This window comes from Salvia splendens, unplaced genomic scaffold (genome assembly GCF_004379255.2).
Source record: "Salvia splendens isolate huo1 unplaced genomic scaffold, SspV2 ctg666, whole genome shotgun sequence".
NCBI lineage: Eukaryota > Viridiplantae > Streptophyta > Magnoliopsida > Lamiales > Lamiaceae > Salvia > Salvia splendens.
The window spans coordinates 1,466-27,784 of record NW_024599330.1 but is presented as its reverse complement, the minus strand read 5'-3'; the positions used below and the strand labels follow the sequence as shown (position 1 = coordinate 27,784).

General features: G+C 37.6%; 2 protein-coding genes and 2 pseudogenes across 2 annotated transcripts; 2 read left to right on the top strand and 2 right to left on the bottom strand.

Annotated features, from left to right (window-relative positions):
* The first annotated feature begins 5,295 nt into the window (after window positions 1–5,295).
* Window positions 5,296–6,889, top strand: LOC121790916 (probable transcription factor At4g00390). Its single transcript, XM_042189005.1, has one exon. It carries the CDS (start codon window positions 6,077–6,079, stop codon window positions 6,773–6,775), a length of 699 nt encoding a protein of 232 aa, XP_042044939.1. The 5' UTR covers window positions 5,296–6,076; the 3' UTR covers window positions 6,776–6,889.
* Window positions 6,890–14,344: 7,455 nt separating this feature from the next.
* On the top strand, window positions 14,345–15,723 carry LOC121790915 (annotated as a pseudogene).
* A 2,298-nt stretch (window positions 15,724–18,021) lies between these two features.
* LOC121790914 lies at window positions 18,022–21,384 on the bottom strand (annotated as a pseudogene).
* On the bottom strand, window positions 20,772–23,668 carry LOC121790917 (putative late blight resistance protein homolog R1A-10; the record flags this gene model as incomplete). Its single annotated transcript, XM_042189006.1, has 2 exons — window positions 20,772–21,288; window positions 21,390–23,668. A coding segment is annotated over one exon (2,250 nt), but the record flags the coding sequence as incomplete, so codon positions are not given.
* Between the last annotated feature and the right edge of the window lie 2,651 nt (window positions 23,669–26,319).

The following is a 26,319-nucleotide window of genomic DNA, read 5'->3' as shown; positions in this document are numbered from 1 at the left end:
ATATGGATCTGAATCTGTGTTGGTGGATCTAAAGTTCTCTGTTTCTATTCTGCATGATTATGGCTGTTTACTGTTCGATCTCGCATCTGCTAGACCCAGTAGCGTAAAATCAGGGATTCAGGTTGTCAAGAATGACAAGAATGAATTCGTTCCCACTCGACTTGTTACTGGGTGGAGGATGTGTATTGATTATAGAAAGCTGAACGAAGCGACAAGGAAAGATCATTTCCCGCTTCCATTCATTGATCAGATGCTGGAGAGGCTGGCAGGAAAATAATATTTCTGTTTCCTAGACGGATACAGTGGATACTTCCAAATCTATGTGGATCCCGAGGACCAGGAGAAGACAACATTCACGAGTCCCTTCAGAACGTATGCTTATAGAAGGATGCCGTTCGGTCTGTGTAATGCGCCAGACACTTTTCAACGGTGCATGATGGGTATTTTCTCGGATCTACTGGGGGACTGCATCGAGATTTTCATGGATGACTTCACGGTGTATGGAAATTCTTTTGACTCCTGTTTGGCAAGTTTGGATGTAGTGTTGAGGAGGTGCCAGGAAAAGCATTTGGTCCTTAATTTCGAAAAATGCCACTTTATGGTCCCTGGACAATGGGCACGTAGTCTCGGAGAGGGGAATACAGGTGGATCGAGCAAAGGTAGATGTGGTCTCAAAATTTCCACACCCGACGAATCAGAAAGAGGTGAGAGGATTCCTAGGGCATGCAGGCTTCTATAGAAGATTCATTAAGGATTTCGCGAAGATTGCTCAACCGCTTCCTCATTTGTTGCATAATGAAGTGGAATTCATTTTTGATGAAGAGTGCAAGAAAGCCTTTTAGGATAAACTGATTTCTGCTCCCATTATTAGAGCGTCCGACTGCACCAGCTGATTGTTGATTGGTGGACAATGATTCGGCTACTTTTTTTTAAAAAATATGATCCATCTATTCTAATTAAAGTGAAATTGAAACTGATAATGACAGACGAAAAAATCTACAGTACATGGACAAAATGTTGACTGATATAAACAATATCGTCCAATGATGTTTCAAAATTAGAACTAGGTTTTATAACTTAATCAATCCTCTTCTCATTCAACATCTAGCACTCTCTAACTCGACACAAACAATGGCTCGATTCAACAACAAATTAACAAGTCCAATTCGTAACTCTATATCTCTCTATACATCCACAAAAATTTCTATTTCATTTTTAAATTTTGATTCCATGTTCTTAATTTATCTTTCGATTGCTGTGTAGATTTGATATCAATATCGTGCAGGGAGATGAATTAATAATTTTTAAATAAATAAACAAATTATACCCGATCAAAGAAATATATAGTCAAAGCTACGTAATCAAGTTTGACTTATATGACACAAATACACCATGATATATACTGATTCAATCGAGATACAAATTGTTTTTTTAAAAAAATATTTTTGTAAATGGAGTTTAACAAGAAAACTTCAACATTCCTAAATTGGCCGCACAAATATTCCACCAGCCAAGTCAAATACCAAGACTATAACATAAAATAACAAAATAAATATAATTCACATCACGAATTCAATGAAGAAGAAAAACTTACAAGAACAAATGTATAAGCACCAATTCACATAATCAGTGAATTTTATTCCAAATTAAAAGTGATATATATATATAATCAACATAGCATGATCATGTTCATTTAGTATAATAATATAGTCGGAAAAATAAACAAAACCAAAATCAATCAACGTTTAGTAGTTTTCTGATACTTCTCTTTGATCCACTGAAGCCCCACAGATGTCCCTTCTTCACCTTCTTGACGCCGGTGGTGGCCGCCGATTTAGTCTTTTCTCCCACCTTCTTTCCGTACGCGGCGGCGCCGCCGCTCTTCTTCTTCTCCGGCGTCGGATCCGCCGTTGTGTCCCACTGATCAGCCCATGATCCACCGTCCATTTCTTTCTTAGTTTCTGGCTAATAGATAGAGATATATATAGAGAGAGAGAGAGATGTGGAGTTGTTGATCAAGGAAAAGAGTTAGCGAAATATGGCAAATTAAGATATTGTGGAGATTTATGTGGTATTAATATTGTGAGAAGAATTAAGATTTGGGGTATTGTAATTTGTCGAGCATTATGTGTATATTCAAATCAACATTCAACGCTATTTGCATTTGACTAAAGTGCCCCTCTTATTTAATGAAATTATGTTGATATGGATCGTATCATGCCAATTATTTTATTTGGCAATTAATTACTACTCCTACAATGGAATATAGATAATCTTCTAGAAGATAATTTATGATAAAATATATCGTGGCTATCGTATGAGTAAATAAAGTTTGCACATGGTAAAATTGTATGCATATAATTGCAATTTTGAAAATTAAGTAACAAAAAATAACACGTGCGTTTCATCATCGGCATTATTATTATTACTCTTTTTATTTTAGTGAAAGATGACTACTAAATAGGGGATGACGATGCCAAAATTTAATATTGGGTCAAAATTATTGTCAATAGTTATAAGGTAATTTCGGTATCATCGTCATTGTGAGGAACTGTGATAGAAATAGAATAATGATAATATTTAAAAGTGAACTATATTAATTTAGATCATTTTTAAAAATCTTTTTTCTCTTCTGCTTTCATTTTTATTAATTTTTCTGCTTCATTTTTCTCTTTAATTACAACTATAGCAACAAATTATTAATTATGAGAAAGAATAATTAACAAGAAAAAATAATAAGAAAAATGAATAAATAAGAGAGGAAAAAACTAAAGTTACAAAAAAAGATACGTACACGTTTAAATATCATGTTAATATAGTTCATGAACCAAAAGTATATAAATAAAATACAAAATGATCTCAAAAGATATTTATGCTAATAAAAAATATTGAATGCTTATCATGCACCATTCCGCAGTGAATTGAGCGAAACTATTAATTTAAAAAATTATAAAAACTGATAATAATGATATTTATTTTTAAAATGATTATTCTAGAATTCATAATAATTTTTTAAACAAAATAATCTTTAATTGTAATATCATTTAATGTGTAAATTTAATTTATAAAATATCTTTCCAATAACTTTGAGATATTTAACCATAAATTGATTTATGACATGTGTATCTAAGATACTGAAAAATAAGGTTATTTTTTTTTAATTTTAGATAAATATCTTTACAAAAAGAAAAGATCTTTCGTTTAGTGCATAAAATGAAGCCACTCGGTGCATAACATTTCGAAAAATATAGAAATTGATACAAGTCTCTCACACCCACAACCCTAGTTTACTCGTATGCTACTATGGATTTGAAGAAGACCATCGTCGATGGGAATGGTAGCAGGACTCAACTACAGGATAAGAGAAGTACGGAGAGAAGCTAGCTTGTCCTATAGCTGAATTCTGCTTAAATGCACATGCAGATATTTATTGATAAAATTGTGAAACCCTCCGATTCAATTTTGAGTTTGAATCTATTTCAAAATTTTATTAAGAAAAATATGCATGTACATGTAAGCAGAATTCGGTTGCAAGACAAGTTAGAGTCTATGTGCTTCGTTCTCTTATCGTGGAGTTGTGTTCGGCCGGCATTCACATGGAGAATAAAGAACAAGTACGAAAATAGCAAGAGCAAGAGACTGTGAGATAAGCTTGTTTTGGGAGTTATGGATCACTGTGTATAGAGATGCCCAAGGTTTTTGTTCCAGCGGTTAACCGCAGAACTGTAACCGCCGGTTCCGAACCGGAACCGTGACTTTTTTCTTGAACCGGAACCGCCATTTTTTGAACCACGGGTCAGTTCCGGTTCGAAATTTTACGAACCGAAACCGTGCCGGAACCGCCGATTCCAAAACGGAACCGTGAAAACCGTTGGAAAATCGTGAAATATAGTAGGAACCGTGAAAAATCGTAAAAAATCGTAAAAAATCGCTGAAAAACCGACGGTTCGGAACCGGAACCGCCGGTTTTCGAACCGAAACCGAAACCGTGAAATAGCCTCACGGTTCGGTTCCAGTTCCACATTTCTCGAAACTGGAAACGGTGGTTCCGAACCGGAACTGCCGGTTTACGAACCGTGGGCATGTCTAACTGTGTATAGTAATGCTGATATGATTTTTGAATTTTCTGATGTTTCTAATGCATCTCTTACTATGTTATGCCAACAATATTTAAGAATTCTAGTAAGATAAGTTGATTTTGCAAAGTATAGTATATAGGGATATTGGACTCAAATATTATGTAACTTTTAAAAATTGGATTTTTTCCAAGATTTTTCAACTTGACAAATAAAATCACAAACTTTACCTGAGTTTGCTATTTTCCACCGACGAAATTTCTTGGCAAATAATATCATGATACGATTTTTTTTTCTTCATAATTTCTCGACAACAACTTCGAGAGTTTCAAGTTGTTCAATAGTTTTTCTTGAAGCACATCCTCCAAAATTGCTCTTCAATCCATTAATATAACCGAATTTTTTTTCGCTAGTGGAAAATAACAACGACGAAATTTTTTGGCAAATAATATCATGATACGATTTTTTTTTCATAATTTCTCGACAACTTCGAGAGTTTCAAGTTGTTCAATAGTTTTTCTTGAAGTTGTTCAATAGTTTTTCTTGAAGCACATCCTCCAAAATTGCTCTTCAATCCATTAATATAACCGAAATTTCAGGTAAAGTTTGTGATATTATTTTTTTAACAAATAAACTCCTATACTATATATAGGAGGAAATTACAACTGATGTCAAGAGGGCTCGAACTCGACACCTCATGCAATAATGTTTAAGCTCATTACCTCTAGGACAAAGGATCTGGACAAGTTTGTGATATTATTTGACAAGTTGAAAGTTGTGGGAATAGGAACCAATATCCCTAGTATATTATAAGGGCATGTTCAGTTTCCTTGATATGGGATGATGAGAATTAAAACATGAGAGAATTTAGTGACGAGGGGCACACAGGATTAGAACCCAAATCTAATGTTCAGTGTATAAGAAATAGTCATGTTTTTACAATTTTTAAGTTCTGAATTAATTAATTTTTATTCTTTTCTTTATGAGTAGACTAAAAAGCCCTCATAGCTTTTGCATAATCCGTGAAATTTTTGGGCGAGAGATATTTCACTTGTAAAGAAAACAACCCATATTCAACAAATTCATTCAACAATGATAAAACTCCTAAAATAATTATCAAATCAAAGAGGAATCTAAGCAAGGTTTCATAGAAAGCTCAAACACTTTTCTTCATTTTCTTTAAATTTACCATCAATGGCGACCGCAATCATAAAAAAGCGGCGAAGCGGCGTGCGTCAGCACCACGTTTGCATCCGCTCCCACCACCCCCGCCGAGATGTACGATGCCATCTACGCATCACCCACATGTGCTGCGCACCCATCGTCTTCAACATCCTCCTCAACCCCAAGCCGCACGAGCACCGCCGCCTCTCCGTTCCGGCGGCACTCCTCCCCCCGCCCGCGCTCCGGGAGAGGATCGAAGGGGCTGAGGGATTTTCTATGTTGAAATTGATTTGGGGGGAAATGACTGATGTGTGAAGTGAAAATGACGAGGATAAAAAAGTAATCTCAACTCCAATTCTGGATGTCAGCACCGCTTCAAGAAATAAAAACCACCTCCGGAAGAAGATTTGAAATTGAGCATTTCTGAAGTGAACAGTGCGGGCCCTGTGAGTTTTGTAGGGCTCGCTTGAAATGAACGAAGGAATATGAACAACAAAATTACTCTAGAATTAACCCTATTTCTTGGTATATCTAAGAAAGTGAACGGGTCCTAAAAATAATTATTACGAAGACTCAACATAAAAAGAATTGGGAATAAATTATGCATATGCATAAATCTGGCAAGGGATTTAAGGAGCAGTTAAGTGTGTTTGTGATTAGAATTTATATGCATAATTTGTGAAGTTTATTCCCTTTTAATTTCAGTTTTTGTAATAATACGAATACTTATTTTTTAATAGTGAATACATGCTTATAAACAAGCGGGAAAATACTGAATTTGAAATTGAAATTGGCCCAAATTTATCACAAACCCTAGTTTCTCTTCGTGAAAAAAGATGGGTAATCAGCCTATCACGCCGGTGGAGTCCCAATCGGAATCCAACGAAGAAGATGAAGAAGGATTTTCCGATGAAGTTTCCGACTCTGAAGTCGAACAGACCCAGACACGGATCACGACGCAAAAGAAATCAAATCCTCAGATGTCCGCCATATCATCGCCGCAGCGGCAGGCCCCTTCCGCCGCGGGGACGGAGGCCTGGGAGAAAAAGTCCGATCTCCTCCAGAGACTGTGGAGCCAGGAGGATGAGATCGTCATCTTGAAGGGGATGATCGATTACACGTCTAAGCACGAATCCGACCCGATTTCGTATTTGAACGCCTTTCACGATTTTACCAAGAAAAATGCTAGCAGGAGTCAGCTACAGGAAAAGATTGAGAGAATGAAGAAGGAATACAAAAACAGCAAGATAACCTTCTCGAAGCCTCACGAGAAGCAGAGTGCTTGCAATTTGTCGAAAACAATACAGGGGAATGAAGAAAAGGGGCGCGCAAAAGTGATGAGAGCTAAAGGTAGTGTGGCGACGATGGAGGGGAGGATGTTGATGTATGGTGAAGAGGCATTTGAGTCGGGGCAAGGGGCGGCGTGGGAGAAGGAGTGGAACGAGCTGAGATCGGAGGAGCTGCGGCTTCACCTCAAACAGATGGAGGTTAGAGTAGCTCAGACCAAGCTTGTTTTAGGAGCTTTGGATCACTAAACTTATGACTATGTTCCATCTTACCATTTTAATATTCTTGTAAGTTAGGATGATTGATAGTAATGTATTAAGACTGTAATAAAAGTATGCTAACAAAGACTTGATGAGTGATTATCGAGTGCCTAGTTGCAAAAGAGGATCAAATTTAGGCGAGAAATTTCGGAATAAGGGATTAATTTTGCTGACCTTTCGAAATTTAGGATTCAATTCGCTAACCTTTTGTAATATAGGATCGAGGCATGCGAATTTTTCAGAAGGAGGGTTTTTTTCTTTTTTTTTCTCTTTTTTTCTCTTCTTTTTTTTATTAAATCCTTCACAAAATATATGAATTGACCATAATATCCCACATAAGATTTCTTTTTGTAATTAGTTTTTTCATCTTCCCTATGCTAATCGTTAATCTTGATAATGAATCCCCAATTTTGAACCTCAAGCTCGCCCATAACATCCTCTCCTTCGCCTTCTCTCTCCCCTTCATTCCCCACCCTCATCTTGTTATTGTACACTATGTATTTGTTTGTGCTTTAAACTATATATTGTTGTTATTTATCTGTATATACATATATTATTGTTTTTTTCTTAAGCAGTAGAAAGAAACTGAGCAACAACACTATATCCTTACATATCAGTAGGGTTAGTTTTCAAATTAGAAATCTGCTTAATATCTAATTGTTCACATTACTTGATGTTGTGGAAAGTAGAAATACTCCACCAGATTCTTGGCTTCTGGAAAGGGAAACGTGAGTTTGAGGAAACTGAGGTGATATGCTACATTTAATAAATGGATAGTTTGGTCAATATATATATTTTGTATGGAAAATAATAAAAAAAGAAGATAAAATCACAAAAATCCCCCATTCTGAAAAATTGGTGTGTCTCAATCTCATATTACGAAAGGTCAACGAATTGAATCCTAAATTTCGAAAGGTCAGTGAAATTAATCCCTTATTGGAAAATTTTTCTATTTAGGCCTAGTTAGCAGACACAAGATTCTTTGGCAGAGTTGGAAGAACAGCAGACAATCCAACCTGTCCCCACAAACACACCGGTAAAGATCAACAAACCTGTTTCCGTTTACAAAGGCGAAAATATCAACACCATCCGAACTCACCACATGGCTGAAATCTCCATTCCCATCACAGCAGCAACTACACTAGAGTTCTTTTAATTTTGGCTCAATAAAATTGTTGATCGAGCTCGTTCGGTGAAACTCATGATATATACATGTCATACTCGACCTGAGACAGCATTTGGTTAACTAGCTCGTGAACAAGTTCGTTGAATAATTCCCAATCTAATAACAAGCTCGTCTACTAACCCTTGATCGATCAATCTGCAATATTTTTTAAAAAACTACTAATCTATGACTCATGTGCTGACTCTCAAGACCAGGACCATCCTATTTTTGTAAATTATGCGTTATTGTTACCCCTTTGATTGAAAGATCCAAACAAAAATGACTGGAAGAGTGAATAGGCATATGCCAAAATGCTCATCTAACCCCACCATATTCACACATAATGGCAAACCAGAAAATGCACATGATGTGAGATTAAGATATTGATGCAGATTAATGAAGTTTGGTAATTATGGATAATGGAAAGTAGATTCTGGAAATCATAACTATCTTTAGAATAAGATGAAATATTAGGCCTTGAGGTCTACTTTCGGTGAGGATTGTTACTAGGTCAATCCGAATATTAAAAGCCATTCTATAACCTAGCTACAATGCCTTTAATTTTTCACCTAAACCAACTAGCTTTTTTTAGTAAGCTTCCAAATAATTGTGTCTAAATTCAGGATCAATGTATTGTTTAAAGACTACGAATTCGACCCAGAGCAATGGTACTGAAGAGCAATGTAGTTCAATCAAATTGAAATATAATGACTTAGACATGTACCAAGCTGCTTACTTCAGAGTTAAAAACCTTATGGTAGAATTAAAATATTTACAAGAATTTTACCCTCAATTATTGGTAGATATTGCGAGTATATATATATATATATATATATATATATATATATATATATATATAGGGAGCATTATTCTCCTTTTCCCCTATTAGATCCTTTTCTCTTCTTAATATTAAGCGTTGGATCTAATGCATCAACGGCTCATATTGATTATACGAATCATGTTCCGTGTTGCATTACAGATTGTATCTGTATGCATTATAGGGGTAATATAGACATTCCACAGAAAAATGAACCACCATATTTTGGTGAATGCAAATTTCACGGGATCTGAAACAATGTGTCTCTTCTTCTTTCCACATTCATTACTCACATCAACAAAGCCACACCCTCCACTACGAAAACCCTAGTTTTCACTCCCATTCGACGCGTTTACAGTATTAGCGGCTGACTAGCAAAATTCCAGTGACATCTAGCTATCGGCGCTAGCATATACTTCAAAACACCAACTCCTTTCGACTAGGTATGTTTGAAAAGGGTGGTCGGCGTTTTTTTGTTCGATTTTGCAGATGCAAAATGTTAAAATTGAATCTTTGTACATGCCTCGGCTCAGAAATTTCAAAAATTAATTGTTGTTTGTTTATGGGTTTCTCTGAATCTGCCGGCTTAGAAATTTCTAAATTAAAGTGTTGTTTGTTTATGGGCTTCTCTGAATCTGTCATGATACCCAGTATCATATGTTTTTTTGCTTTATGCCAGATCCAAAATGACAAAGAGAGGTCGACCGCTTTCTCAAGCTTCAGAGGCTGCAGGTAAAATTTGCAATTCAATATCTTATTTGTCGATTGTGTGAAAGAGTATTAGCAACTCTGTAGAATCCGCAATGTCCATGCTGTGTGTTGTGGTGAGTAAGCACACGAAAGAGGTCAAAATGGCATATTTAATCATTGCTTTATGGAACTGTAATCGTGCATTTTTTTTGTAGTTTTGTCTGCATTATAGGCCAGGTATTTTTATCGGCCGCCTTATTTATGCGTTGTGTATTACCAAATTTTGAATTATACTTGGTATCTTTAGTGTTGTAATATATAGTTAGGCAGGTTGAGGTTTTTTTGTAGTATGTTGTGTGGGCAATGCATTGTGAATCTGTAATCGTGCATTTGTTGTAGTATTATCTGCATTTTATTCTTGTAATTGTGTATACACTTTATTTCATTTGCGGGTGTAACACATGTACGTTTAGACAATGCATAAACAGTTCATTTGGCAATATGTTTGAAACTACTATGCATTATGGAACATAAAATATGCATTATGCTTACTAAAATATGCATTATGTTTACTAAAATATGCATTATGTGTGGGCAATGCATTGTGAATCTGTATTCGTGCATTTGTTGTAGTATTGTCTGCATTATATTCTTGTAATTGTGTATACAGTTTAATACATTCGTGGGTGTAACACATGTATGTTTACCTTTTTGAGACGAGGCATAAACAGTTCATATGGCAATATGTTTGAAACTTCTATGCATTATGGTACATAAATTATGCATTATGTTTACTAAAATATGCATTAAATAGAGTATTGTATCTGTAATATATGGACAGTAAGGATGAGGCTTGTTATTATGCTATGTGGGAAATACATTGTGAATCTGTGATAGTGCATTTTTTGTATTACTGTCTGCATTATATGAGTTACATCATGTATACAGTTTAGTACATTATGTGTGTACTTGATTGAATTGATAATTATGTAATGTTGTGTGCATTATGTGCTTTGTCTTACGCGTTATGGGTCAAGTTTATGTGCATTATTTGTTATGACTTAAGCATTATTTGTTTTGAAATATGCATTAATCCTTATGAAGCTCATATAGTGTTGTCTTTTGATTTAGTGATAATTTTCTGATGTCTTTTGATTTAGTGATAATTTTCTGATGTGTTATGTTGTTTGGTCCATATCAGAGAAGCAACTTAGAGTCAACATAGACGATGCCCTTGACGACGTTATTCCCGTTGCTCTGGGAAAACAATTTAGGGATAGGTTGGCCAAGATAGGCCCTAGTACGTCTGGAAATCAGGGGGAGCCGAAACACCAACAAGGGATAACAGATCTGTTGTTTACTTAACTGCTTGAAGCAGTTGAATCCACGACAGAAAAGGGATAACGGATCTGTTGTTTATTTTTTTTGTTAATTTCGTAATTTGGAGATTAGCCAACACTTTGCATATTTATGTTCTGTGATACATTGCTTGTCAAAAGTGGATGAAGCTAAGGGATATGGACATGTGCATTATTTCAATTAAACCTTTCATTATTCATCGAGAAATTATCATTATTCAGCAATATGCAATGTGAATTACTTTTTTTTAAGCTGTGCATTATGTGTAATTAAATTGTCATTATGTGCAATATATTATGCATTTTTAGAATTATGGTGTATATGAGTGAATTGGTTTGATACAAATTATCATGCGTGTGTGTTATTGTTTCATAAGTACATTTGTAATTAGTAGATTAAAGTAGTTAACTACCACTGTGATCATCAGATATGTGCATTTTTTGATTAAAACGTTAAATTATTTATCGAGAAATTGTCATTATTTTGAGTGTTGTAGAGAATACGAACTATCAACGGGCTGATGAGTACCTCAATGAGTTAACCTCACAGTTATTAGAGTAATTAAGTGTTATAGAATCCAACAACGGAAAAAAAATTCAGTGCATTATTCGTATCAGTTTAAACGTTGTTATTAATAAGTGTGTACTACACCCTAGCCCCTAGACTTATTAAACCTTTAGGGGTAACAAGAAACGTGTACCAAACATCGAAGCACGACACATTACATATGGTGCATTATATAGTCCACAATATCCATTATTCGTTACCATTCGGTGCATTCTTCGTATCTGTTTAAATATTGTTATTAATGAGTACGTACTATACCCTAGCCCCTAGGCTTATTAAACCCTTAGGGGAAACAAGAAATATGTGCCAATCATCGAAACACGACACATCTTAATCGTATACATTGCAGTTCACATATGTTGCATTATATAGTCAATAATATCCATTATTCGTAACCATTCGGTGCATTATTCGTATCAGTTTAAACGTTGTTGTTTATGTGTACGTACTATACCGTAGCCCCTAGACTTATTAAACCCTTAGAGGAAACAAGAAATGTGTTGCAAACATCGGAACACGGCACATCTTATTCGTATACATTGCAGTTCAAATATGGTGCATTTTATAGGCAATAATATCCATTACTCGTTAACATTCGGTGCATTATTCGTATCAGTTTAAACGTTGTTATTAATCACAAAACAATACACGTTAAGCTTAATATGCATTATATGACATACGTTGCACATTACCCTTCAGAAATAGTGCATTATATCTTCATATTTATACATTACATGTATTATCTCTTTCATATGTTGTACATTACCCTTCAGAAATAGTGCCTATATATCTATTTCATAACCAACATTCCATCAACATATACATTATTACTTCAGATCCGTTTAGATAACTTCCTGCGCTTGATCGTGAAACCTGACCGGGCATTCAACGGGTCATCTTCGTCCGACTTCTTGAAACCGGGCATTAATTAACTGCTGGTGCATTAGTGGTATCAACCTAAACAACTATGCTATCCACGCCATTATGTGAGCACTACAGTACTGATAAATAAACTGGTGCATTGCAGTTCACGCATTACGCATTACATAATCAATAAAATTGATTATTAATTAACTGCTGGTGCATTAGTGGTATCGACTTAAACAACTATACTATCCACGCCATTATGTAAACACTACAATACTGATAACACATCTGGTGCTCTTCATATAGGTTTTTGTCTCACCATATACTACACCCCTTGCCCACAGAGTTAGACAACCCTAGACCATAACATGAACCCTAAAGTCCAAAAAAATCAACGCAAGCAAACATGTTATACCATGACAGCACAATACACGAATTACTTGCTCATTAACTATCGAATAATCGGACGGCACGAACTGGTATTGAACCCTCCGAAACATAAACATAAAAAGGCGAATTCGGAATTACCTTCTTCCATTATTAGGAAAAAACGGTTGCTACAACGCCAAGTAAACACGATTGAAATAGCAAGGATTGATTAACTAGACAATTGAGAAGTGTGAGAATTGAAACCTTGTTAAAAATCAGAAGAAATAATTCTTAGATGCCTCAGGAAAAGAATACCTTGTTGGACGTGAGAGAAGAACAAAAAAACGGCAATATCTTGGAATGAGATAATCATGGAATTTCCATAACTACCAAATAAGCATTTACCTATTTTGTCCTTTTTCAATTTTACAATGATTATAAATTAATGGAATCAGCGAAAATTTGCATCCTTCAGATTGATATAATTAACGGTAGAGATGAAGAAGGAAAAAGGATGAAATATGGGAAAAGGAAATGAATACAACCCTATATATATATATATATATATATATATATATATATATATATATATATAATTGTTAGAGTAGATATGTATGGTTCCTTCTGCAACCTACAGGGACTTAAAGAGGGTAATGACTCAGCACTTATATGTGATGGAGACAATATATAGATACTCAATTGTCAAAACCTACTCAAAACATTTATGAATATTAACGAAGACTAATATAAAAATGCATGTCATGGATTGGACAGAGCACATATAATTTAAGTGTAGTAGCATTCTTTGTTTCCTATTGGGAATGGTAAAATAGTTATGTTTGGATCTCAAGTCTTAAACCATAGCATGATTTTTCAAGAGCCATATTGATCTATTTGGTCTAACCATTGTAAGTTACTCCTATGACCTTTTGTGATTTTTCTCCTTGCTAGATGCTACAAGTAGAATCTAGATTACAGTTTATAGTATGAAGTAGTTGATTTGGTACAATCTTAATTCAACATTATTAATTTATATAGTGTGCAACAGTAATTAGGATTATTAAACACAAGTGGTATATATAAAACATAAGTTGCACCTGAAATAGTGGGGGAGACAGGTAAATATAACAGGATACAGCCAGAGAAGTGGGAACGGCTGTGTCTTCCACAATCGAATATCAAACATGATTTAAAAAATTCTTGCTAAAACCTCTATATTTTGTCTACAAAAGTTAGCATTTTTTAATCTTTGAGGAGCGTCCATATGTCTGTGACTGTCCACATTGTACAAACAGCAGTTATTTAGGAAAGAAGAAAATAAAATCTAAATTTTACAACTCACAATCGTAGTGATTTTTTGAATCCCATCATTTCTACTAATGATCTAATTGTCCACTCAAGTGAGTTGGCATAGCTAATATATAGAGTCATTATTCATGCAGTTCAAGCAACACATAAAATAAGCTTATTTATGTACTCCATGTTGGAATGACTATAGTAATATTTAGACAGGCTATCAACTAAAATAAGTGATCCTTTGTGCATGATTAGTTAAATACAGTACTACTTAATACTTCTCATTATGATACTACATAGAAAGTGCATGAACCCAACCATACTTTCAAAACCAAAAAAGAGGCACTCTGTTACTCAATTATGCTCCCACTATATATCTATATGACGTACACACGTAATACTAATCCATAACAATAAAACCTAACACTAGAAAACAAAGTTCGGCCATTCTAAATTTGCACCTCCAAAACAGCTCACTCACTCATACTTCTCTACTCCCCTCTCTCTCTCTCTCTCTCTCTCTCTCTCAATGTAATCAAATCACAATGTGGCCAAGTGATCACCAAACTTGCACCTCAAGCATCGATGGCCCTTCACCACCATCTACCCCGCCGCTCCGCCACCAGTGCGTAGCAACGCTCAAGGGCCACACCTCCTACATATCAGCCCTTGCCGTCGCTGGGGGACACCTGTTCACGGGCTCCTCCTCCGGCCAAATCCACCGCACCAGCCTAAACTCCCTCTCACACCACCAAACCCTGCCAGACGAGGCCATGACCTCCGCGGGAGACGGGGCCGTGAAGGCCCTCGTAGCCTCCTCCGACAAGTTCATCACCGCCCACCAAGACCACAAAATCCGAGTGTGGAGAGTCGACAACGCCACCGGCAACCAGAGAATCACGCAGCTCGCCACGCTCCCGACCCTGAGCGATAGAGCGATCACGCTCCTGCTCCCCCGGAACCATGTCCGGGTAAGGAGGCACAAGACGTCGACGTGGGTCCACCACATCGACGCTGTGTCTGCGCTAGCTCTCTCGAGGGATGAGAGGCTTCTCTACTCGGTCTCGTGGGACCGGACTCTGAAGATATGGAGGACCGCTGACTTCAAATGCCTCGAGTCCGTGGCGGACGCGCACGACGACGCTGTCAACGCCATCGCCCTCTCAGGCGACGGCGCCATCTACACGGGATCCTCCGACGGGAAGATCAAGGTGTGGAGGAAGAGACAAGGGGAGAAGGTGATAGAAATCCATGGGTTCCATCCTAAAACCAATTGGTGATAGGAGGAGGGGTCCATGAGACTTATATAGTGATTTTAGTTCTCTTTGTACACTAATGTGGGATAATTGTATTATATTTTTTAAGTTTCAATTGTCAACAGAAGGATTACTCACTGGATGCTACATTGATGAAGCATAAAGCCGGGATCAATGCGTTATCGATGAGTGCGGACGGGGTGGTTTTGTACTCTGGTGCCTCGGACGCATTGATATGCTCGTGGAAGAGCGACGGCAGCGGTGGAATGGCAGCGGTGGCGGCGCTGAGGGGGCATGGGAAGGCCGTGCTGTGCTTGGCTGCGGCTGCGGATCATGTGGTTTGCAGTGGCTCGGCTGATCAGACGGTGAGGGTCTGGAGAGGGAATGGGAAATCGTCATATGAGTGTTTAGCGATTCTTGAAGGGCATCGAGGGCCTATCAAATGCATCACGGTGCATACTTGTTCTCATCCATCATCAAACACCTGCCTCTCTACAGTGCTGCTCTTGATTGTGATATTAAAGTCTGGAAATTATGCTTCTCTATATAAGATACTATTAATTTAATAATAATAATAAAGCTATATTTTTTAATTAATATATGCAAATTAATAATCCTGATCATAATTCTAACTTAAAAGAAAACATAGTGAGAATAAGAAAGTACTAACATGAATCAGGTTGAGAAGTTACACATGATTAGGCTTAGTATAGGTTTGGAATGTTAGAATATTTTCATGTTGAGAAGATACATATTTGACTAGTCATCTAGAAGAACGTGCATATCTGTTATCACATTTCAATCTTCTTAAATCGGACTCAAATATGGTAAAGCAAGGTGGCCAACCACCAGGGCTTTTCACCAAACTGGGGTTAACATAAATAATAGGTATATGACTCCACTAATCATAAAATATCATTCAAAACTCTTAAAGTTATACTATATTTTAGTTTGTTGAAGGCCTTTTGACTATCTTTACCAGAGCAAGTAGATCCCTTTTTACAGAGTGTAAAGGTATGATTTGGCATGCCCAAAAAAGTATAGTGCAACAATAAGAGAGGGCATATGCAGAACCAAGTTGTACCTTTAGGGCATCAATAACCCCGTCCCCATTTCCGGCCCCAAGTCCCCTCCACGTCATCATTCCTCTACAGTTGCGGCCCAGGCCCCAACTGCTGTAACCCTGGAGGTTGCGGCCCGGGCCGCAACTAATAAATGACACTATTCACAACTCCAACCTATTTTTTGAACGTAAAATAAAATACGTTGAGCAATTATAACACGAGCAATTCATTTTTAATACAAAAATAATAAATTATAAACTAAAAAATATACAAAAAATTAGAGTAATAAAAAAAAATGCAAAAAAAAAATAAAAAAATTAAAATTCTGCAATACACGTTGCCCTTCTCCATCTCTTCTTCCTCTTCCTTCTTCTTCCCCCTCTCCCCCTTCTTCTTCTTCTTAAAAATGCAAAAAATAAAAAAAATTAAAATTGATGAAAAAAACGTCGCCCTCTCCATCTCCTTCTTCTTCCTCTTCCTCCTTCTTCCCCCTCTCCCCTTCTTCTTCTTCTTCTTAAAAATGCAAAAAAAAAAAAAAAAAATTTAAAATCGATGAACAGTAGCGGCCCGTCACCGTGCAACCCCGTCCCGGGCCGGGACGCGGGACGCTCCCAGGCGGTCACGCGTCACGGGACGGGCCTGAGCCGTGCCGCCCTTCCGTGTAATGCATGGGATGGGCCGGGACTCGCGAGATGCGGCCCGGCCCCTTGCGTTACGCATGCTCTTAGTGAATGATAAATTAATCTCATTTTTAGATGAGAGTCATAATAAGGTTAATACATATTATATAAGCTCAATTACTTTGATCATGCCATTGCCGTTCAAACTTTAGCATGTCAGAGGCAGAGGTATACATATAGTGCTGCTCATGTGCCAAAATCTGAGCTGTAAGCTTAAAATAATGGAATGGATTTACTGTGAGTGAATCTCATGAGGTGTCTTGTAACTTAACATAAGTTTTGGCTCCTGTAAGTTAAGTTTTAATGCATTTCATTAAAATGTCTTGTATTCCTTACTTCAATCATCAAGGATTCATTATTATATTTGCTTAGATGTGTTAAATTATCTACAAAGATATAGTATTATGTCTAGAATGTGTTACACTTTTGGGGGGTCTTAGCTCACTGGGTGAAAGGCGATGGAAGGTAAAAAGTAAACACGGCCCCCCTTGTATATTTTAAGTAGTTGCCAACATGCAATTGAGTAGTTTGTAGTTTTACCTAATACACTACTGGAAAGAAACTAATCTCTAAAATCTACACTCCAACACCCACCTTTTCAACGTCCAAGTATTTTACTTACTGTTCAATGGAAACTATTAAAAGAAGAGGAACAGGAGGAAAAGCACTAGAGTAGCTAGCTTAATAAAAATATTAGAATGAATCCAAAATGGGATATAATACTAACTGATCTAGATCATGATCAAAGATTATATAAGCCGTGTTACACTAACAACACGTTGTGATCCAGTTGCAGATATAGGTATAGGTATAGTTTCCGGCCTTTCGGGTAGGCTTCAGTCTGCCTCTAACATTATAACCCATCTCACACCGTCCCACCCAAGTAATTGCCAAGCCTAAATGGAATCAGATAATACATCTCAAAAACAGATTTGGGTTCAACCTGAAGCAAGTAAGCAACATTTCTCGTGATGTTGCAGGCATTGATGCAGAAGGGATGCAAGTGAAATGCCAAAGAAGCTTCTCTTATGTGACTGGTATTAGAAAAACAAAAGTAAATAATTGTGCACAAGACCAAGAGTATATATTGGCGAGGTGAAAAAAGGGAGAAGAATATATCCTAGATATGATGTACAACACTGTGTTTCTGAGTTGAAATCGAGAGGAATCTTGTTCACAATAGGTATCGGTTAAGTAAAACAGATAGCTAGGTAAACCTTACTGGTCCAATATCAACATCATAGTGGGAGCTTTGAACGAATACCTGGTGTCTGAGGATATTTTCTGGGGGTCGAACCATCTTTCAGGCATATAATGGCGGTCCTCGATCCAAATTTGCTATGAGATTCTACTGAATTGGCACAAGATTTTGTTAGTAGTTTAAACAAACTCAGCTTGACTTTTTTTATTTAACATTTGATGGCTCATATTGACATGGAAAACGGCTCAAGCTTAAGGCAATTGTATTAGGAATCTAATCAAATGAAGAACAACTATAGTGAAGATACTTAAACAACATCCAAGATTCCCAAAGGCCATAGTAAGGATACATTAGGAATATATGGAAAGATAACGAATTAACACGAAAATCTCAGGAAACTCTAAGCTATACTATCAGTGGATGAGAAAGTAAAAAGTGAAAGTGAAAATGAGAGATGCATATATACCAAAACACGTTTGCAAGAGAGAAGCACCCATCAAATGATTAGAGCTCTTTCAGCTTTTGCAACTATCTCCGGGAATGGTTGTTTGCAACAGGATACAAGAGTTAGATGCAATTACCTCTACAAACCATGTAATGTACGCACACTTCTAAAATCAATTAAGGATCTAATTGTGAAACCATATGAGGACAAACTAAATGGAATGATCTCATAATTTTGTATAAATGATAGGTAATAACAGAAAGGCCTTAAACCCTCCATTTGAATTAGCATACCTGTGGATCATGACCCTTTGCTGCCACAAACAAACCACCAACATGGACCACCAGAAGACAGTAATTCAGCTTCACGTCAGCAGAAAGAAAACGCTTAGACACAGATAGATGGCCCAAACCAAATAATAAGGAAAATAAGTTGCCAAATTTTACCCAGTACTCTCATTTCTGCAACTGCATTATCAAAGTTTTCTCTATAGTCAAGGTTTTGTCCTACAATCTGTCCTATACAGAAATCAGATTATATATGAGCATACACCCTAATCGAATGACCAAAAAACATATCTGTTTTGATACTGCATTAATTCTGGTACTAATTAGTAAGCAATACCATAGAAACAGCTAGAAATGTAGACTTCATTAACCAAACACATTCCACTTTGACATAAAACTCAATCTACCCATTCTTAAAACTCACACTATTAAACAACAGAAACAAAGCTAGAGGTGTTATTAATCCTGAGCGTTGACATCAAAATTCATACCTCGGCTCAATCGCGTACAATTTGAACATTCTGCACGCCGATGAGGCCAACGACATGCTCCAAGAAGATGCAACGCTTATTCAAGGAATCTAACACAGTAACCTTCCAACATAAGCAACACAAAATCAGCCATAAGAAGAAAAATATGGAACAAATTATTTTCGCTGAGAATCAATACAAATTAATTTTCATCACCTCATTTTCCTCTTTCACCGCCGTCAAATTCATTTTCTGCAAATCCAAAAGCGATCGAATTCCAATCCGCACCATGTGAATAACAATGAGGATCAAAATACACGGTGAAACCTATAATGAAACCTACAATGAGGCATTAACCTTCACTCTCTCCGCAAAAGAATGAATTTCTAGTTTTACTTCCTCCACGAAATTCACACTGCTTTCAGATTTTGAGAGATGGGACTGCATCGCACCTTTAAATTTTGTCTATTGTCGCTCTGATTTCTTTGTTCCAACTTCTCCTGCTTCCCCACAGCATTCTGTTCGCCATTTCTTCTAACCTCTCAATTTCCTACACTGCCATTCCTACGATTTCTCGAGAAGTATTAGAAGATTCTAGACGAGACCTGATCTTGCGCCTGACAGCAGCCAAGTAAGCCAAATTCGTCATTTCCTACTCTCTCTAGAATAAATTGCAGCGGAGGAATTTGAACAATTCCTGAAGCATGGTCTATTCATACGAGACAGAGGGAGTATATATACTTTTCTGTTAGTAAAGATGATAGTAAAGATGACGATGGTAGTCAGGGTGATTTGTTTAAAAAAAAAGTTTTTCAAAACTTATAAACTAGTCTCTTTGTCTTAATCTAAATAAATCATTTTTCTTTTTGGAATGTCTCATTCTAAATTAAACATTTCTAAAAATAGAAACATCATCCTCTTTATTTTTTTCCTTTGATTTACTTTATTCTCTCCCCTTAATTCATAAAATAACACTACATAAAATTTAGTGCTGGAATAGAAATACTCCACTTAGAGTAAGACGGAGGGAGTACTAGTTTATTATTTTTCTAAGTTTTTTCTATTTGTGAACATCTATATTTAGTTAATCAAAGTTGTAGAACTATTTATTTATTAAATTATATGATTCCTTCCTAATTGATCCTTAGTAGCACATTTTTCTTTATTTGTATATCTTAATCTTCAAAATTGTTAGAACTATTTATTTATTCAAATTATATGATTTCTTCCTAATTGATCCTTAGTAGCGCATTTTTCTTTATTTGTATATCTTAATCTAACCAGTTCGTACTCTTTGGCCTTAAGTTGCAAATCTCTTGTTTGTCTCTTTTTTTTAAATCTACTTACCTTAAAATTTATCATCATTATTTAAAAAATATTATGTCTCACGCATAGCACTGGCTATAATACTAGCTTCATCAAAATTTTAATGGCATGAGACAATTACGAAAGGTACAAAAGTTAAAATTTAATTCTCTATTTTAAAAATTAATGAGTATAACCAAAACAATAAAAAAATATTATTTAAATGCAATTTTCCTTTAAATCAAAACTCAAATTTGGATTTTTACTCTACGTGGGCCAAACGAAACGAGTACTTTCTCATACTAACAATCCGGGTGTGGCCTCTCAAAATGGATAACATTGATCACAAACTTTCACTTTCCTGCTATACAACTTATATAGTAGCATGGCCAAGTTAAGAAAGCATCACATTCCTCAATTTTTATAAATAGCTTACAACAAAAGTTGTTTAATTTATTGGTGTGAGAGGAAGCTCACAACATAACTCACATTAAGTTCCGAACTAGAGTTCCAGATCAGACAATATCAAAAGTAGAGAATACAACAAACATTGTAAAAAACAAACATAACCTCAAACCATGTCAAATTGCATCAGTGAACTAACAAACAACACATCCGTCTGCAACCGCCGAAAGAAATTGAGCGTCTCCGTTGAACTTTAATCTGCATAGATTAAACACCCATCAGCAGTAAAACTCAATGTATATACAATACATATACTAACAAGCTCATAAACATCCTGCAACAACAATCACACATAGTACCTAGTAAAGATGGATGGTATTTCTCTTAATCAGTTAGGTCCCCTCCCACATCCAGGGCCGATTTGGAGCTTGAACTGAACCCGCTCTTTGGGTCTCCGCTCTTCCTCCTCCCTTTTTACCTCCTCGATCCTCTTGGCTGATTCAACTGCTGATCTGTGAATGCGCTCAATCTCCATAAACTTCAACTTCTGGCCTAACTCAACTGGAATATGTTCTAGTTTGTCACAGTTCTTAAGGACAACAGAGCTAAGACGAGGAAAACTGTCAGTTGAAACCACCCACAAAACTATATCTGCATCTATGATGACCAAGACTAGCAGATTTTCGAAAACGCTAGCAGCAGCATTCCAGGAGGTTCCAGTGAATGCATTCTCTTTCAGCTTCAAGACCTCCAAGCTTTGGATCTCAGCTAATGTGGACATATGCTTCCAATCAAGGAATGTTTTCGACAATGTCAACCTTTTGAGATTTGGAGGGAAGGAACTGGACTGAGGGAGGCGAGGGAGAGGTTCAGAGTCGGTAGGTACATCATTCATCAGCTTCAGCTTTTCAAGAAAACCCAAGTTTTCCATGGACATGTCACTAAAAAGAGTGGCTAGTTTACCACGAATTCCCAATTCAATGAGATTGCAGGCCCTTTCGGAAACCTTTGCTGTGTAAGATTCGGGTGCCAATCTGCTGAGTGTTTGGAGGTTTTCGCCACCTTCACCATTCCATTTTGGGTCCAAGACTATGGCTGCTTTCAACTTGAGATGCCTCAGACGATACATCTTCCATATATTTGCCTTCATGGTAATGGAACGTGACTTTGTCTCCACAATAAGAGTTTGTAGGTTCCATAGCTGGGAGAGGGGCTCCGGAAGAATAGAGAATTCCTCAATATATAGAGTGACATACCTCAAATGAATCAATTTGGTCACCTTTGCAGGAAATTGACGGAATCTGATGGATATTGACTCTAAAACTCTGAGCAACTCGAAGGCATCTGGAATTGATGGTAGGTATTTGTCTTCCAAGTTTACAGGCTCCTTGTAGAAACATAAGAAGGAACGAACATGAGGACCTTTTGGTTTTTTAGAGAAGAATGTGGGGAGATCGGAATGGAAACAAAGACGGTGGAACTTCTGGACCTCAGAAACAGGAGGTTCAAATACTCCCTTATTTTTCCTTATCTCTTGGAATAACTTCTGCTCCACAGCTATGTTTTTGCAAAATTCACGAATCATATCATGGACACGACATGTTTTTATTTCACCCATTAGGTTTTTATGATCAAGCATGAGTAAGTTCCTACCGACAAGATCACTTAAATTTTGCTCTGCAGCTTCCTCCAAACTTCCTTGTTTAGGCAGTACGAATCCTTCTGCAATCCACATGCGTGTCAGCATCCAAGCTGGGATCACGTGTTCTTCAGGAAACACAGCCATATAGAGAAAGCATTCTCTTAAGTGATCGGGCAATGTTTTGTAGCTCAACTCAACAGCTTCTGATATGCGCTTCTCCTCGTTATTCTGCGCAAACTTGCTCACATTATCAGACACATCATCCCAAAACTTTTTCAGAAGATGGGATACATGTGTTTTGACAAATAAATCTACAAGAATGCCTCCAACCACCACAACTGTCAAAGGCACTCCATGACACTGGGCAGCTATTTTCATTCCAATGTCTACCAACTCCCTGTACTGGTCAGTGTAGCAACCTTCTTCGTTCCCAAATACCTCCAATTGGAGCAGTTCCCAACTTTCCTCCAGTTTGAAGAAACGCAGATTGTGGGGCTCCGTGAAGTGGCCAACTTTAGCACGTTCACCAACAGTTTTCAGACGACTCGTGATCATGACCTTACTCAATTTATTGCTACTAGGCAGTACAGTTTTTATGACTTGCCAGTCCTCAGGGCTCCACACATCATCCATTACCAACAAGAATTTCTCTTTGGACAGGCACACACGAACTGACTGGGCTAACTCCTCATCACTAAGGCCAGACATGTCGTTGCTAGTGAATTTTCTCAGAATGTTGAGAAACACATCCCGACTGTTGAACCTTTGAGAAACATAAACCCAAATGCGTATTGGGAACTCAAAACAGATCTGTTCATTCTCAAAAATCTTCCACGCCAGAGTTGTCTTCCCCAAGCCAGGCATACCGATGATGGAGATGACATCAAGCTTCTCCTTCTCATCCATGAGATAACCTAATAGCGTTGCTTCCTCGTCTTTGAAACCCACCACTTTTTCTCGTCTGATGGACTGATCCTGAGCAAAAGTTAAATTTTGATACGTTAGACATTAGTGCCATGCTGTATAAAACAAGCGCTGTGAGTCAGAAATTTTCTGAATGAACATCTATTGTTTCTCTAATTGATAAAGGGATATTGACCTCTAATCTCACGAAACTTTTCAAAAATTTATTTTCCCACAAACTTTGAATCATATAGTATCACGAATTTAAATAGTAGTTGTATTTTTACCACCTTACTACATTAAATGAGATGGATAGACTTCTAAAGACTTTGAAATCACATAACTATTAGTATTTTTAAGTGGTAATCATATTTTATAATAACAAATGAAATGTACTGGATTTTTTCGCGGTTGAAAACATTCGAACAACTATTTAAATTAATGATATTATATGCTAAGTTTAAAATTTGTGAGAGTAAACAAATTTTTGAAAAAAATCCAGAAATTAGATGTCAATATCCCTGTTGGTTTCTGGGATTACAAGATAACAAAACCGGGCGTAATACAACCCAAAAGAAGGAATACAAAAAAGAACTGAAGTTACAACGAAAATGAAACAACTAAACCAGTATGCTATGACAGCCGAGTCGAGGAGGCCTCTTCCCGCAAGACGAGATACGCCCCGGTAGTGCTCTTCGGTTTGGCGTGTCGTCCCCAAAGGTAAAACGGCTACGTCTCTATTGATGCAGCACCGCAATCAGCAGAGCTCCGGCGAACTGGATGGAGGAGAGGGTAGAGCTTCGACAGAAAAACTATGCAGGAAGAGGGGAGAGCTTATGATGCAGAATGCTTTTTGAATTGTGTAGTGATGCATGGAATGGCTGCCTATTTATAGGCTCAGTCCACTGCAGGGGTCAACAGCCATGATGGCTGTCATCATGGCAATTCGTAACCGACGTCGGTTACAGGCGTGTGGCAGGAGTGTGTCATCCGTGTGTGGAGCGTGTGGATTTCTCACGTGGCACCCGTGACTGTGCCTCGCTTGACGACGTGTCAAGCCACTTGGATTGCTGACTCGGCGGTGGTCCAAAAAGAATAGTTTGGGCCAAGCACCAAGCCCAAAGACCACCCAAAGACCAATTGCCAAGATCCAAGTCCAAGTCCGAGTCCGAGTCCGGGTCTGGGTCCGGGTCCGGGTCCGGGTCCGGGATCGGGATCGGGATCGGATCGGGCCCGAGGCCCGCGGGCACGGGCTCGGGCTCGGGCTCGGGCGGGCGGCGGCGGCGGCGCGCGCGTGTGCGCGCGTGTGGGCTTTTTCACCCATCTTGGTCCACTATAATTATTAAGTAACATAAGTCACTTAATTTATACACATTAAAGATGTGTTAATCCTCCAATGTGGATAATTAACACTAGTTAATTATTCCCTAAGCTCCATCTCCAAGCTTTAATTAAAAGCTAATTATGCCCAACTTTAATCCACTATTTCTCACTCACCGGAAATCGGATTTGAGAAAGTGAATATACTACATTTACCTACGTAAAATGTAGATCGACGCTATGTCATTTAATTTCACAAAATAAATGTCTCGTCACATTTATTATTTGGTCAAAATCCATTGACCGGGCATATTTAATCCATGATTTTTACAATCCCCCACATGAGTGGAAATAGCCGAATGCATATGCATGCAGACGCAAGCTCAACCCTCGCGAGGTATATAAGCATAAGGATAGGTAGTTGTTGACTTTGAACCCTCCATAGTCGACACCATCGGATACACAGGCGGCTTAGTAGCGCGATGCTTTGAACTAATCCCCCACGGCGTGCACCGAGACAATGGTGTTAACACTTAAACACCTCAACCCCATCCGTTCTCACGTTTTGTGTCCATTGCGGTCTTGGACACCACTTTGGATTCATAAGTGCGTTTTTTTATGAAGCGACCACACTTCGCACTTACATAGGTGATTCTTAGTCAAGTACCTTGTCATACTTGGTCTCTTTGAGAATTCCATCTCTTTGAGATCCTTAAGAACCATTAAAAGTCATAGACTTAGCCTTTACCACGAGGCAAGTTCTCCAACACTCTATTGCTCTCTAGGGAATAGATATAGTTTGAGTGTTTTTCATGAACTCTCATAGCTTAGTTGTCCCTTTGAACCAAGTTCTTGGGATCTCCAGTCATCATGGTTGGGTTACCACTATGACAATTCTTTAGTTTGTGGATTTCAAACCCATTCCCTCTAGCAACTTATTCATTTGATCACGGTTTAACCTTTGGTTAGCGGATCCGCTAGATTATCTATTGACTTCACATAGTCAATTGTGATCACCCCTGTTGTGATCAAATGTCTCACGGTGTTATGTCGTCGACGTATATGTCGAGACTTACCGTTATAGAAACCATTGTTTGCCCTTCCAATAGCCGCTTGGCTATCGCAGTGAATCAGCACTGGTGCACTGGCTTAGACCAACATGGAATGTCTTCAAGGAAGTTCTTAAGCCACTCGGCTTCCTCACCAGCCTTATCCAAGGCAATGAACTCCGATTCCATTGTTGATCGGGCTATACAGGTCTGTTTTGTGGATTTCCACGATACAGCACCACCCCCAATAGTAAAGACATATCCACTTGTTGAAAGTGAGTCTCTATTATCGGATATCCAATTGGCATCACAGTACCCTTCAAGCACCGGGGGTATCTCGAGAAGTGTAGCCCAAGATTTTGAGTGTGTTTTAAA

Bases quoted from the DNA above. Each gene is read 5' to 3' on its own strand.
- LOC121790916 (XM_042189005.1), top strand. From the start codon at position 6,077: ATGGGTAATCAGCCTATCACGCCGGTGGAGTCCCAATCGGAATCCAAC.